At 40.1% G+C, this 16,119-nt stretch overlaps 1 protein-coding gene across 2 annotated transcripts in view; it reads left to right on the top strand.

The window, feature by feature from the left end:
• Window positions 1-14,042, top strand: part of SLC9A4 (solute carrier family 9 member A4) — a 69,143-nt gene extending 55,101 nt beyond the window's left edge. Inside the window, exons 10-13 of one of the 2 annotated variants that reach the window (XM_073351570.1) lie at window positions 1,584-1,715; window positions 2,585-2,672; window positions 5,921-6,249; window positions 12,722-14,042. In XM_073351570.1, coding sequence (XP_073207671.1) covers window positions 1,584-1,715; window positions 2,585-2,672; window positions 5,921-6,249; window positions 12,722-12,733 — 561 coding nt within the window. In that variant the 3' untranslated portion in view covers window positions 12,734-14,042. Of the gene's footprint in view, window positions 1-1,583; window positions 1,716-2,584; window positions 2,673-5,920; window positions 6,954-12,721 lie in introns of those variants that run through there. The other variant, XM_073351561.1, reaches the window with a different exon arrangement.
• The last annotated feature ends 2,077 nt before the right edge of the window (window positions 14,043-16,119 follow it).

Genomic DNA, 16,119 nt, shown 5'->3' with positions numbered 1-16,119 from the left:
AATGCATCACTAACCAACCAAGCATAATGCTGAGCACTGCCATGCTCTCCTATGGCAAAGTGTGCTAGCAGGTACACTTGGGTAACCCTGAAATTATGTTGATCAACTGTTCTGACTAAAGTAACATATGAAGAATAATCATTTTATAACAGGTCATTGTTCATGTTACAGTCTTCTTTAAAATTGTCTGAATTGTAGCCAATTGCCCTTATGAAAGGTATTTCTTATCTTACTAGCAAGTTCCATATGCATCTGTCCTATACATTACTGACGTGAACCCTGTGTCTGCAAAATCAGTTACCTTAAGATCTACTAGTGCTGCATTATAGCATGCTATGTGGTATTTGAAACCGTATCTTCTTTTGGAAATGAAGGATTTTAATAACACTACTACCCACTTATCTTGAACTCTGAGGGCCTAACTATGCTCTGGAATGTCACTGGAATTGCATCAGTGTGAATCCAGTATAAATGGGCTTGAGATCAGGTCCTAAATCTTCAAATTGCTGTACAAAAATCAGTGAATTTTCCCTCACGACACCCCTATGAGGTAGATAACTTTTACTCTCATTTCACAGGTTGAGGGCCTGATTCTCTACAGCCTTGCACCATTTGCAGCCATATTCACCAGTGCACAGTGATTGTAAATTTCTGTCAAGTTAAAATGGAAGGGCCTGATTCTCATTTACACTAAAGCCACTTTATACCACTCTAGCAGTGTTAAAGAGCCTTAAAGTGAGTATACATTAAACGAATGCCCACTTTAAGGCTCTTTTACAATGTCAGCGTGGTGTAAAGCAGCTTCGGTGTAGCTGAGAATTAGGCCCAAAGAGTTTAACATCCACCCTACACTCACTTTGGATAGGTGTAAATGGTTACCCAAGATAATAGAGAATCAGGCCCAGTGACTAAACTTTTACCAGACACTGCTGAAGGTAATGTTGCATTGTGGCATTATAGCTTCTACCAGTGTGGTAGAATCCACCCTTGAATTGCACGGATAGAACTAATCTGGCAGAGGATGTATGCTGCTCAGAGATGGGGAATCGCTGCTGGCTAAATGGAAACTTTTGTCGGTAGGACACAAAATGCCAGGATGTGCTGCCTTTCTAGTGTAGACCAGGCCTAAGAAACAGAGGGGTCAGTCCTTGGTTCTGACTGAGACCTATCTGGTGCAGGAACGGAGTGGGAAGCAAAGGTCCCCATCTTTGGACTTCCTTAATTCCTAAGGGTCCTCCAGTTTATGCAATCCTTTCCTCCTGGGCCCAGCTACAGCTCTGTAGGATGTGACATGTGGGTAAGGATCATGTAGAGCTGCGCTTTGCTGGCTGTTCACCACCAGGGAATTCACCACTGCACAGGTAGGGAGGGACTGGAGTGCTACAAGGGGGCCATACTGAAGGCCAGGATCTGTCCCAGAGAAGTTGTGCAAGATTTCACAGCAAGTCTGTGGCGGAGCCAGGAACAGCACACAAGAGAAGTTCCTTGCTCCCAGTCGCATGCTTGACTGGACTGCGCTGCTTGAGCCAATGCGGCAAGTGTGCATAGGGAAGAGAGTCAAATACATGTATTTTCTATTTCAGACCCTGTCGTATAACAGACACAACCTGCCAACAGAAACAAGCGAGAAACAAGCCAAAGAAATTCTCATCCGGCGCCAGAACAGCCTGAGGCAGAGTGTGAGGAAAGGAAACAGCTTTTCTTGGGGGAAACCGGTAATTGTTATGCAAGCTACAATTTGTGTGATCAGGGCATAAAGATACCTGCCTGCCTCTGGACGTACAAAACCCAGCCAATTTTAACTTACTTTTGCAATAATTGGAATGAATATTTCCCACAGAGCATCAGAAGAGGAAAGCACCTGGAAACAACGAGCTATATTCAACAATAACGTCAGTGACATGTCACCTGTATGCTAGTCAGAACACAGTGTAATTGGTTGTAAGAGGTAAAGCACTGTAACTTGCACTAACTTTGCCATTCACTGTGGGTACAAACCAAATGAAACACACACCTTGGGTCTAAGGCAAAGCCCTTTTAAGTCAATGGGAGTCTTTCCATTGACTTCAGCTGGCTTTGGATCATACCCCAAGGGTCAGATTTTGATCCTGTTTGCACTGGTGTAAACTCAGTGTAAATGGATTCAGAATCAGGCTCTGAGGGTGTGGAAGGTATAAGTGTAAATCCACTTACACTGGTTTCACACTGTTGTTGCACATCTGTGTAGGTGTAGCACAAAATGCAGCAAAGCCCAAATAACCACTACCCTTTGTTTCCATCCTGCTGCTAGTTGCTATTCTTGTAACAACCCAGATTTCCAGTCCCTTGGTGTGTAAATTACATTGGTTTGGCCCATCATTGAATGCCAAAACAGTGCCTCTATTGTTATACTGCCTTTTCATCGAATTAAATCCAGAGTCTTCCTTGGGAACTTGCCCCATTTATCTCAGACTGAATTTGGCCCATATAGTTTAAACAGTGGAAAGGCACAGCTTGGAATGTCCTGCATGCTGAACTGGTTCTGCTTCTGAATCCAGGCTGGCACAATTAAATATACTGTATGCTTTTCTGTCTTTGTTCACAGGCTAGCACCCAAAATTTGCGTTTCTTCACTTTACCGTATGGTACTCATCATACAGCGAGACGAAAAGCAAGGCATGATGCTTCTACAGGTAACAAACACGCTTTACTCTGCATACCTCTCCAAAAGGATACAGTGGAAAACAGAGAATTTGTTCCATGAATTTTACAACAATATCCCCCTAAGAAATCCAAAGTTTCTTTAAATGAGTCACATCGCCTTCACCTATCTGTCTCTCCATGGTGTTTACATGGCACCAACTGTGGTCATCTGCTCAGGACACCCAGAACCAATAAGCCACTGTGTTACCCCTTCGCCTCAGCCAGGGCGAACTTTGCTGGAGTTTAGATTGTCGGTCAGGTTCCTGCTACACCAGTCTATCCAGCAAACTCCTCAAGATTCTGCTAGTCTGATCCTTGCCTTGCAAGGTAACAATCACTGAATCCCAGTTCTCAAGTTCCCTCTCATGGGACTAGCCTGCTGGTTCGCTCTTTACTTCAATATAACAGCACTGAGATGGTTTATAATAAAACTAAGAATAAGTTTATTAATAAGCAACAAAGAGTTAAATAATACTAAGCAGGAGAAAGAGACAGGTGAGGTGACAAACAAAACATAACACACTTTCTAGTGACTAAAACTGAATTTTAGCAAGTTACAATTTTTGCCTAAACAGTTTTCTCGCTTACATCAAGTTACCAACATCTACAGCCCTCCAGGCCAGAGGATCCAACCTTCAGAAACGTAGAGGGCACCGTTCCCTGTTTTCCCTAAATGATGGAAAACTAGAATGTCTTTTGGCTCCCCTTATATTTCCCAGAGTCCATTGTAGTTGCCTCAAGAGCCAGGAAGACACCTGGGGGTTCAGACACAATCTGCCCCAAAGTGTCTATTGTCTCTTCCCTCATCTCCACTGTGATATACATTTTTCTTCTTCTTCTTCTTCTTGGTATGACAGTAGCAGATCAGACCCTCTTGTAGCATGTATTCTACATACACAGAGTAAGATGCAGTTCTACTCTGAACAGCTTACAATTTAAGTAGACAAGACAGACGCTGCGTGGGAGGAGAAACAGAGGTCAAGAGCAGTGATGTGACTTGTCAAGGTCACACAGCCGGCCAGTGTTGGAGCTAGGCATGGAACCTAGGTCTGTTAACTCTCTGTCCATTATCCTACCTGTTAGATCATGTGCCACTAGACACCTTTCCGCTTTTTGTTTACATATGGACTCCTGAAACACACTTTTGTTGAAAATGGCTATTCAGTTTTGCCAAAATTAAAAATCTGGCAGTGAATGACACTATTTTTTAAATCACCTTTGTAGGAAAAATAGTGAAAAGCCAAATGTTGCTTGTTTCCTGCATGTGCAAAATGATTTACTCTGTTCCATTTCTTTTTTCCTATTGAAACAAAAGAAAGTGTTTGTGATCCGTGTAAGCAAACTACCCACTTCAGGTTGTGCATACATTGGGTGCATAACACAGTAAGGAGCCCTTGATAAGATCCCAGCCAAAACCTTCAAAGTTATTTATTTCCAAAGAGATTTCTGAACTACAGCTATAAAACAGGTGGTAACTAACAGGATTTATGGGTCAAGGCAGTGATGAGCTGCCAAAAGCTGAAGAACCGGTTCCTTCAGTCGCTCCGGATCTTCGGTGGCACTTCGGTGGCACGTCCTTCAGTTGCTCTGAGTCTTCAGCGGCACTGAAGGACTGCCAAAGATCCGGAGCGAGTGAGGGACCCATCGCCGAAGTCTAAACCGGTTCTAAACCGGCTTCAAAATTTAACAACCGGTTTGCATGAACCGGCTCCAGCTCACCACTGGGTCAAGGGATATCAGCCCTGTTAAAAAGCTGTTAAATATTTCAGCACAACAGTCTATGATATGAAAATCTATTGCAATCCCTTTCTTAGGGCCTAACCTTTCCTTATTGCTGCCATTAGCAAATCTCCTATTATTTCATTGGAGAATTTGGAACATACCCCAGGAATGGTGCAAAGCAGCTGAGGCTGGGCTGAGAATCTAGCTCAGGGCATATAGTTTTAAAGATACATCAGTGAATCTATGCAGGGAGTTTACAATAATCAGAAGCTTGTGCTACCCACTGGTAATAATCAGGGAAGGCAAAACAAACTTCAGCAGAACACAGTGAGATGCAAAGAAAATTAGTCACTTTGACAGAGCCCATGGGACTAGGCATCTAAATACATGTGAGGATCTGGGGCTTTGGTTGCTTGAGTATCCAAAACAGCATGGTAACACAAATTAACCAAATTTCAAAATAGTGGTCATTTTTCTCCTGTTTCACACAAGTAAATATTTCTATGACCAATATGTCTGACACTTTGTAGCACCGATTACCCCATATGGCTAGATATAGATATAAGCCACCTTATTATGTCCAGTCCTCTTTCAGAGTTTAAATTTTTTTCTTCATATTGTCCATTTTCTCTGAGACAACTATGTGTGTGTTTAATTGCAATAGGATATAATCTGTTTTATAACCCTTCATGTATTTTTGCTTATTTGAAGGTTCCTGTATTTTTTATGAGTAATTATGTAATAGTGTGGCTAATTTATTTTACACCTTCAGACGGTCTGTAATTAATGAAAGAACAAAGATTTTCTTAGTTAAATAAATAGGACAAGAGGGCTAGTTCACCTTGTTGTAGGCAAAAGTTTTGCACCAGAGACCATGGAAGTGCCTTGGGTGCCAAAGGGTGTGTTTCTAATACGGTTACGGAACTTTGACTTCAGAGAAGTCTCTTCCTCTGACACACCCAGGTTAATCAAAGAGCCCTGAAGCCAAACCTTCAGGTGCAACTGGTTATTTTGGTCTTGCTAATTGCAGGTGACCTGTAATGTTCCAGTTGGAAACCTTTCATCAATCACATTCAGGTCTAGGTTGTGTTTTTTGTAATGCTTCAGAATTATGGGTTTGGTTATCTGCTTGAATAACTTGCAGAACATTAAAACTTACAAGAATGAGTTTCCTGCATGGGATAATATGACCATAGCAGCATTGAGAGCTATTAACATGGAGCAGAGTACGCTCATTTATTAAGGTTTAAGGGTAGAACAAAGCCCAATACAGGATGCACTATTTGCCAAAAATCCATTGTCTCTCCACTACTTAAGAAATATAGGTTATTTTAATTGTCCCTCATAATAACATGTACATTATTTTACAGTAATTACCCCAAGCACTACAGCTCCAGTGTAACATCTATGACCTCAGAATAATACTCTATTATATTAAGTATTTTCTTTTAATAGTTCTTAATAAAATACTCTCTTTTTTTCTAATAATACCAATCCCTTTTGTGTTAATGTCCAGGTGATTACAGCAGTGATTCTGATTCAGTGGTCTCCGTCATGTTCAGTCCACAGCTCCGAGCAGGCTCACTTGGAGCAAACCGTCGTCAACAGGAGATGGTTCTGATGGAGCGGTTAGATAGAAGAGAGAAACTGTCAGATTTTGCAGATCAGAGGGGAACCCCAAGCAAGCAGGATCACACAGCTAGAATAAGAAGACCGGCTTTAATGCCAAAGCCCCAGTTTGACGCAGTGTTTGAAGAAGAAATACAGGGATATGAATCAGAAGAGGAGGAAGGAGCAGTCGCCGCATCAAGGCCATCAGTTAAATGGGCAGCAGAGAAAAGAAATGTAAGACATTTCCACAAAGCCCCAAACCCCCCATTCTGGAGAAAATAGCAAAGTTCTTATATGAACCATAATTACAATGTTTATCTTGGGACCTTTGAACTAATTCTGATGCCAGTTCTAAGCACAGTGTAAAGGTTTTTAGAAGTTCTGTGTAGAATCAGTACTTGAACACTCAGATTGAAGGTTGTTTGCCTGAAGCCACTGAATGGCACAATAGTAAATGTCTACAGTATCTGCTGGAAGAGAGGTGTACGTTAACTTAACTTACCATCAGTGAAATGTGTGTGAATATTTATAGTATCTCATAATTCTATATTCTGTCCTATGGCTATGATCCAGCAAAGCACTTAAGCATGTGCTTAAATTGAGCTCATGAGTAATCCCTCACAAGCTCCCTCACATGCTTAAAGTTAAGCAAATGGTAACATTCTTTTCTGGATGAGGGTGTGTGTGTGTGTGTGTGTGTGTGTATATATATATATATATATATACACACATACACATATGTTCTGATCTGATCCATAAAATTTGGCAAGTACCACTGGGGAAAAAGAACACTTCTTCTTTCTGTTCACAATTCAAAAGAGTATTCAGAAGTTTAGAATGAAGCATATCATCTATGTTAAATGCATACAAAGATTTGATGAAACTTAAGTCCTATTCATATTTTTCCATTATATGCACAGAAAGTATTAATCTTCCTTAATATTACAGAGGCATTGGCACAATTATTAACAGAAGAATGGATCTTGTCTTTTGTACTGGCACTGAATAAACAATGAATGAAATTTCTAAAAAGCCAAAAACAAAATCCCACTTTGTTGTATGAAACAAAAAAGACAATTGTATATAATAACTTGGGATAGATTTAAACCAAATCCCTAGATCAGATAATCCCTTAACTTTGGAAAAGTTTGAGTCCAGGTCCAAACGTTATAGCTGCCCCATCTTTTTCGTAGCTTGAACTAAAATCCTAGATTCAAATAAGCCAAACTTTGGGAAAGTCCAGATCTGAACATGGTGGCTCACGTCCATCTCTAATAACATCAGGACACTTTGTTGAATATCTAATGAGTTATACTGGCTTTTTTAGTCAAAGTCTCCACCATGCCAATCAGAGCAGAGCAGGAAAATATCTGGAAATTCACCACATCCAGCAGTGCAGAGGTGTACCCTGAATCTGATCTGCTCTCACTTGCCCATGACATTGGAAAACTATAGGGTGTATTTGAGACCCTGTTGATATTTGTATTGACTTGGGGAAAAAACAAAACAAATTAAATTGGTGTGTTATCCAGTTGAAATCAAATTATTTTAAAAGGTCGCTTTACACATCCACCTGGTATTTTCTTAACGTGCAGTGCAAACTATCTAATTACCATTTCATACCTCTTTTAGGGTGAAATCCACCCTATCTCACAGAGCCCACATAAGGTTCCTACAGCAGTGGAACTATTGCAGTTTCATAGAGCAGCATAGATACATAGAAACCGTCTGCAGAGAGTGGCGTACCATGCACTCCAGGGTCAGGTAGGAGGATGGAACAAGAGGATCAGCTGAGTGGTTAGATGCTGCAAGTTGGAGCGACTCCTCAGGGACCGAGACCAAGGTGGTGGAGAGAAAGTTGGGGAGGGGTTGAGAGGATGGTGAGGGGGAGGGTGGATAGTGAAAACAGAGTGAAATGTCTGTACTGCATCAGTGTTCTCCTCAGAGAAGTCTGTGAGATTCTGGATGAAGAGAGAATCAAGGAAGAGAATTTGAGAAGAGATTCACTATAAAGAAGAACCATTATGAATTGTTCATGCAGCACATTTCCTCTTTCACAAGACTTCATGGTGGGCTTTCTGTGGGGAAAGTCATCTCAAGGAGAGGCATGGGGTAGCTACTGTTGCATGTCAAGCAACTGGCCACTGGTGCCATGGGGGTTACCTGGGAAAAAGGGATCCATCAGAATTGGGGGTAGGCTCAGGTGAGAATTTTTAAAAGTGTGCTTAAAATGTACCCTTTAATTCTTTAAAAACTCTGGATGGGTGGAGAGTGTTTAAAGACCATTCAAACGTGAGCAAGGAGCAAGCATATTTTAAAATTTCATGTAAGCGGCTATTTATTTTATCTGATTTTTTTGCACGTCTTTTAAAGATACAAATAAAATCAATGGGGAGACTGAGACAAGTCTCATCCTATTTGTTTGTTTATTTCTATGCTTTTATTTTTTCAGAAATCAATGGGCCAGATCCTCAGCTGTTGTAAATCAGCACAGAGTGATTGAAGTCAATGGAGTTACATCTGTTTGCACCAGCTGAGGATCTGGCCCTAAACCTGCAAAGGGTATTTTTAGTTTGCTTTTCTAGCAATTAGAAAGTAGCTCTGGAGGAAATTTTTCTTCTACACCATTAGTTGCTGTTAATGGTTTAGTTGGCCATTAACCAAGAAGCAATACTGCAGATGTCCACATAAAATGTTTGCCAATGACTATAATGTTACATTATTATTTTTTATCATGGGCATAAGTAATGCACTATGTACTTAGGGAAAGTCAAACCATACTGAAAGAGGATCAGCTGTTAGGGTTGAAATGACAGTAACAGTGGCTTTGAGGATATTTTTAGGAACTCCTTCCATGCATAAGAGGTAAAAAGGAAGAAAAGATCAAAGGTGTTTGTTAGAAAATTTTACAAACGGGCAGCTAAGACAGGCATCACTTGTATTACAAATGTGGGAACTGATGTTTTGATGCTACATAAGAAATGATAGGTAGGGCAGGGGTAGGCTGTGAAAGGCCTTATAAGTGAGGACAAGTAGTTTGTGTTTAATGCAGTGGAGAAGGAGGAGCCAGTAGAGGGATGCAAAGAGAGAACTGATGTGGCTGAAGCAACAAGATAGAAGAATAGCAGTGCTTAATTTGTGCCAGGGCTTGTCAGGGCTGAGCCCCGGCACCTCTAGGCTTGCTGAATCAGGGCTGGTCTACACTACGTGGTTAGATCGACATTTCCTGCATTAGGTCGAATTTATAATGTGCTTCTCTACACTATGGAGTCCTTCCTGCCAACCTAAAGGGCTTTTAAAATCGACGTCTGTACTCCACCTCAATGAGAGGAGTAGCACTAGATTTGAGCTTCTCTGGTTGAATTAGGGGTAGTGTAGACACCGCACAGTGTATTTCGACTTGTTTGGCTGCTGGGAGGTGTCCCAGAGTGCTCCAATGTGTCCATTCTGGACAACATTTTCAACTCCACTGCACTTCAGCCAGGTAAACAGGAAAAGCCCCGGGAACTCATTTCCTGTTTGATCAGCGTGGAGAGCTCACCACCACAGTTGACCAGACTGCCCAAGTATGCAAACGTGCTCCAGCGTGTAGCATACAGGAGTCACTGGATCTGATTGCTGTGTGGGGGGAAGTGTCTGTGCATTATAAACCAAATGTCCTGCTAAATTCTCATTGTGGCACTGTGCTTCTAGAGAAATTCCTACTGAAATAACATAGGTCCATTTCATGTTATCAGTTTTAAAGCCATTGAAACACCTGCTTGATGGCCTGACCTGGCCCATAATTTACATGATAAAAACAAAAGTAAAATGAGGCCAGTTAACAAAATATTCCCAAATGCGGCACATGTTCTAAAGAAGACCATTAATATGGTTTTTGAAAATGAGCAGGGATTTTTACTGAATGGATACCTAAACAATCACTATAATATACATCTAATGTCACTTCATGTTTTGACTTTGTACTCTGTACATTTGATTTGGGGCCCAGGCCCCATAGTCAAGTCAAAATTCTTGCTAACTTCCATGAAAGTTTTGTCTGAATGAGGATTTCACAACCATGTTTTTGCAGAACAGTTACTGCACTGATTTATAACTTAAAACAGAATGAAAATCACCCCCATGCAATGGGCCAGCAAAAGGTCTGCTTAAGTCGAAGTACTGTTCTGACTTTGAACAGGTGAATTTCACCCTTAGTGTACCAATCTCTAAGCTATTACCAGCAGGACAGTGGGGTGGGAGGAGGTATTGTTTCATGATTTCTGTGTGTATATAAAGTCTGCTGCAGTTTCCACGGTAAACATCTGATGAAGTGAGCTGTAGCTCACGAAAGCTCATGCTCAAATAAATTGGTTAGTCTCTAAGGTGCCACAAGTACTCCTTTTCTTTTTGCGAATACAGACTAACACGGCTGTTCCTCTGAAACCTATCTTTTTCAAAGATAACCTGTATTTAAAGGCAATGAAAAATTTCAAACGTCACAAAAATGGGGAGACTTACAGTTTTGCAACCCCATGTGCTGAAAATCATGAGTCAGCTGCCCCCCCCAAACCCCATGCGATTGGCTTCAAAATAATGCGATTTTTAAATAATAATAAACCTCGAGTTCTTTGCCTTCTGTTTCTTAAGCCTTTAGAATTAATGTTTGCAAGCTTTTCTCTGCAATCACAAGGACAAAAATCTTACCCTTCCTTTTAATTAGAGCTGAGATCCTTATGGAATCACTTGACTCCAGAAGCTGAGGCTTTAAGAAAAATACCAAACATTGAGAGATTTATGATAAAGTACAAGAGTTGGTACCACACTTACCATAGACTTCAAAATGTTTTCATTTTGAACTTTCTCAAGTGTTCTTATTTCAAACTTACAGTGTTTTAACTTTTTATGCTGACTTGCATACCTGTCTTAAATTAACGATTAAACAATGGTGGTTGTGGCTGTGTGGGTCCCAGGATATTAGAGAGACAAGGTGAGGGAGGTAATTTCTTTTATTGGACCAACTTCTGTAGGTCAGAGAGACAAGCTTTTGAACTTGCACAGTGATTTTAAGAAGAGCTCTGTGTAGCTCAAAAGCGTGTCTCTTTTGACCAACAGAAGTTGGTCCAATAAAAGATATTACCTCACCCTCCTTGTTAGAGTTAAAAAATGTTACCCACACACAACCAAGAAGATAGATTATTTCCTCTAGTAGGACAAATAATGCAAGCATTTTTAGTTGCAAAACACACTATAATTAAGAACTTTGAAATCAAAGAGGGCAGGCAGTATGAGTAATAGACTGGCCCCGTTAAAAGGACTAGAAAGCTATGGTGCTAAATTGCCTAGTTTATTTACTTTCTCAAGTGAAACTCATTGTAGCTTTGGTTTCACAGGTGTAAAATTTCAAGACCAATATTCATTCTTATTTGTTGTAGTCCATCCATTCTCCTTGAGCAATTTAGATTCCCATTACCTGACCTTTCTATTAAAATACAACAGAGAGACAATCTAAAAAAAAATAAGTTGAGGGCTTGATTTTCAGCCGTGAGTGCAATTTTGGACCAGCAATAACTGTGCCCATATTTTTGTGCCCATTGTAGGCACAAACAATAACTTGAGATCTAACCGGCTGCATGCAGCCACAAATCAAATAGCTAGACATCTAGTTAATATTTTTCTAGCGACAACAGATCAGTTAGTTTGTTGAATATGACTCTACCTCACAGTATTTGAAATGTTTCAGAGTAACAGCCGTGTTAGTCTGTATTCGCAAAAAGAACAGGAGGACTTGTGGCACCTTAGAGACTAACCAATTTATTTGCGCATGAGCTTTCGTGAGCTACAGCTCACTTCATCGGATGCATACTGAGAAAAGTATAGAAGATCTTTTTATATGCGCAAACCGTGAAAAAATGGGTGTTTACCACTACAAAAGGTTTTCTCTCCCCCCACCTTTTGTAGTGATAAACACCCATTTTTTCATGCTTTGTGTGTATAAAAACATCTTCTGTATTTTCCACAGTATGCATCCGATGAAGTGAGCTGTAGCTCACGAAAGCTCATGCGCAAATAAATTGGTTAGTCTCTAAGGTGCCACAAGTCCTCCTGTTCTTTTTAGTATTTGAAATGAATCTGCTGTAACACTATCGCTGTATCACTACTTCAGCTACTAATTCCAGGGCACTAGGAGCCCTTGAATCAAGCACCTACTATTTGATCTTGGCTTTACAATATTATCCACAATGATAAGAAACAATGAATAACAATAGGTATTCCTCATTGCTGAAGTAAATGGGCTCTTATTTTTTTTTAAGTCCTCTTGTAATAAAAACAACTACCCTTTAGCCAGTTCAGTTTGTCTTTACCCCAGGAAAAATTTCCAATCTCAAAAGGCTTTTGTTGGGTGGGTAATCTGGGAGAAACCAACCACCAGTGAATGAAAGAGGAGATTGAAAAGTTTCTGCTTGCTGAAAGCAGATTTACTCATTTCCCCTTAGACCCACCAATATATACAGTGTGAGTAATACATGAGTAACAATAATAGGACTTTGAACTTGCATAGCACCTTTCAGAAAAGATGTTGTCATATTTTTCAAAGAGCGGTTAATTTAGAGTCCCTGAACCCATGTGAGTTAAGCAAATATTAATATTGATATCCTCATTTAAAAGATGAAGAAACTTCAACAAAGAGACTCTGTGACCCCAAAACCATCTTTCCACTCCTTAGGCATTCAGATGACTGAAACTTCTTCAGATGAACAAAACAATGGACTGAAACTGTCTCTCTTATTGGCTGCACAAAAGTGGAAGAACTTGAATGGAAAGGATGTTGTTTGTAAACTACCTGGAGTCAGTGAAAAACACCTGCTGTTTAAGAATGTTTAATCTCCTACAGTCCAAGTTAAAAGAAGATATCTGGACAAAAACAATGTGCCAGGGGCTATTTGGGTTATGCCTTTACATTAGAAGAGAATGTAAACCTATGTACCCACCTGAAGCAGTAATACAAACAATAAATAATACAGCATGCCAGGATGAACCTTACAGTGTGGATACCATTGACTTGCCTTTATTTACTTGTGAGGTCAGATGTCATCTGGCAATGTTAGTCTGTCACTAAGTTTGGCCTGGGCCTATACTTGAAACTTAGGTTGACAGCTACATCACTGTGTGACAGATCCACACGGCTGAATGACATAACTATGCCAACCTAATTTCTGGTGAAGATGCAGCTGGGTTGATGGAAGAATGCCTATATCTGCCTAGCTAACATTGGTCCTAAACCAACGAAAAAACCCCTTATGTCAGAGTAGGCTGTATCTACACTATGGGGTTACGCTGGCATAGCTACAGTTGCATAGCTATGCTGCTATAGTAGACATGGCCTTTGAATGCAAAAATTCCCCCAATTATGTTGTTGCAAACTAAAACATTGGTCCCCCAGTGTGTGCTACACTATTTGTGTAAACACCAACCTCCCGTGATATAATTTCAATTCAGGAAGAGGCTTGTTAACAATATAAAGCACTGAAAGTTGTATGTTTCTCCTATGAGCCTTCATTACCTCCACTGGGAAGCTAGGAGGGTTATACTTTTTTTACTTCTGTTGAAGACAACAATATTATTCAAACTAGCCACCCTTCCCTGTACCACCTAAGTCTGGTGGACTGATGAGAAAAGGTAGTTACATTCAGAATGATGACTGATCTCTGTTGACAAAAAAAACTATCTAATTTGATCTCTGATATAGGTATATTATGCAAACACACACCTCTCAGACACTCCAACAAAACCGAATAGACGTGTAAGGAAAAAGAGAAGTGAAGAATTTGCAGCAAATTGACTTATTTCTTGGAGTCTGAAACTGAATCTCTTTTTACCCAGTGTGGTCCAGTGGAGTGGGCACCAGAGTTAGGAAACTTGAGTTCTGTTACTGGACCTGCCACTGGCCAGAAGCGAGTCCTTTCAGCTTTCTGTGCCTCAATTTTCTCATCTGTAAAATGGGATAACGATATCTTCCTTGGAAAGCATTTTTGAGATCTAAAAAGCAATATATGAGTTAAGTATTTTTTTATTCCACCAGTACTGTTTGAAACGAACATTATTTTCCTGCTTGTAGAAACTGAAGTGTTTACTTTTGTACAATCAATAACTGCAGGAAGGTCAGTAATAATTGTTGTAACAATGGATCATCATTGCTAACAATTCATTCATGTATTGTACTTTTTTTCTAAAGCAATCTCTGACTGCCTCTGTGTTTGGCTCAATCTGTTATACTGGGGTATCAGCTGCAAACACCAACACTCACATTATTGCCGGCTCAAATGGATCTTTTGGTTTGAATTCCTCATTGTCACCAATGACTAATCCCAAATCTACTCCCTCATCATTTTCATAAACATGCAAACACAGATTCAAATTCAGTTAATGGTTGCTGGCCAATTTACTAGTCAAATCCTGCTATTTGGAATGAGAGCTTTTTTCCCCTTTTTTTCTACCACCCTAGTGAAAATAACCTTCCCTGTGAAATACCTTACCCTCAGCTGATGTATCAAGAGCCAGGGTTAAGCTGTAAACCCAGCACCAAGACTGGAAGTACAGACCCTGTCTCCAGGGGATGAGGTATACACCAGGACACAAGATGCATATGCAGCCAAAAACAGAAACACAGACACTATCAGTCTTCATATGAAATATACTCATTTCAAAAGCTGATGAGTGACTCCCCTTTAACAGCCTTTTTTACTATTTTTTTTTCACTCTTATCTCTGTCTTTTTCTGTTCCAATCTTCACAGCCTAATCAAAGTTAGGCGAGAGCCCTACATTCTCTCATGCTATCTGCTGGAAAAGGAACACTTTTAGCAAAGAGCAAAAGTGTCTCAGTGACCTCTGGTGATGAAAACCAAACAATGCACTCATATAGTGATTTGATTTCAATCACGGAGAAAATGCAGACACATTCAAGTTCTTCAAATGGGTCTAAATAGGAACAACAGTAACCTTTGTGAGGAAGGCTGTATTTCAAAAGGAATACTTCACACTGTCTTCTGCACCACCTGCAGGCTGGATTTTTTATTTCCTATCTTCTCACCCTCCCCAATCTGGAATTTTTTAAACATGATCAAGGGTAGGTGTTGAGGAAAGAGAGGGGAGAAGAGTTTATATAACTGGATGTAGCACTCTAGGAAAGATATTTTTTTCAAAGTGGTCTGCTACATTCCAAACTAAGTAACATCCTATTATGTTATGTGATTCTGCTTTCGTAGATGGTGTGATGTGGCAGCCTCTCACACCGTACTCACAATGTTTTGAAGAGAAGAAACTTTTCATTAGGCTGTCTCCCTGTTACAGAGTCATGACCAAGAATCCAGGAAATCTCTTTTATCTGCTGAAATCCAATTCAGCAGTGAGGGACTTAGGCTCAGATCCTCAAAGGTAGTTAGCCACCTAACTAATTAGTGGGAATAAGGTGCCTAAATACTTTTGAGGACCTGGGCCTTAATGCCTAATTATACACATAGGAGTAGTCCCACTCACTGAAACCAAGGCATTTAGGGGCTGATCTTGCACTGTTTAAGTTAATGGTAATTTTACCATTGATTTCAGTAGGAGCAGGAGCAGGGCCTATGTATCTTACTGAATCAGGGCCTTAGGGCCTGATCTTGCAAAGACTTATGCATGTGCTTAAGATTACATATATGTAAGTATTTGCAGGATCAGGGTTTTAGATTATAAACCCAGTCCGGCAAAATGAGGCCTCAGTTGTCCATGAGGTCCCTGGGCACTACCTTAGTACAAATAAATACTAAGAAATAATAATGTGACAATGTTATAACAAATAACTGAGGTTCTCTCTCTATGGAAATTTACATTTGTTAATGCTGCCACCAAACCTCTAGTTTCTTTCATCTAATTATTTGGAACAAAAGTTTTTTCCCTCTGGATCCCTGGCTATGTTAAATGCTATTATTAAGGGTTGGTTACTATTAATAGAAAACATTATGGTTATCAGCCTTCATGTCTATGAATAACTAGTGAAAAGGTTAAGGAGGAGTGAAAAGGAAAAGTTATTCCTATTTCTAGTAACCAAAGTTATAGGTACAACTCAAGTGTCCTTTTACTAT

This window comes from Lepidochelys kempii, chromosome 1 (genome assembly GCF_965140265.1).
Source record: "Lepidochelys kempii isolate rLepKem1 chromosome 1, rLepKem1.hap2, whole genome shotgun sequence".
Lineage (NCBI taxonomy): Eukaryota > Metazoa > Chordata > Testudines > Cheloniidae > Lepidochelys > Lepidochelys kempii.
The sequence above is the reverse complement of the archived record's forward strand: the minus strand, read 5'-3'. Positions and strand labels throughout refer to the sequence as shown.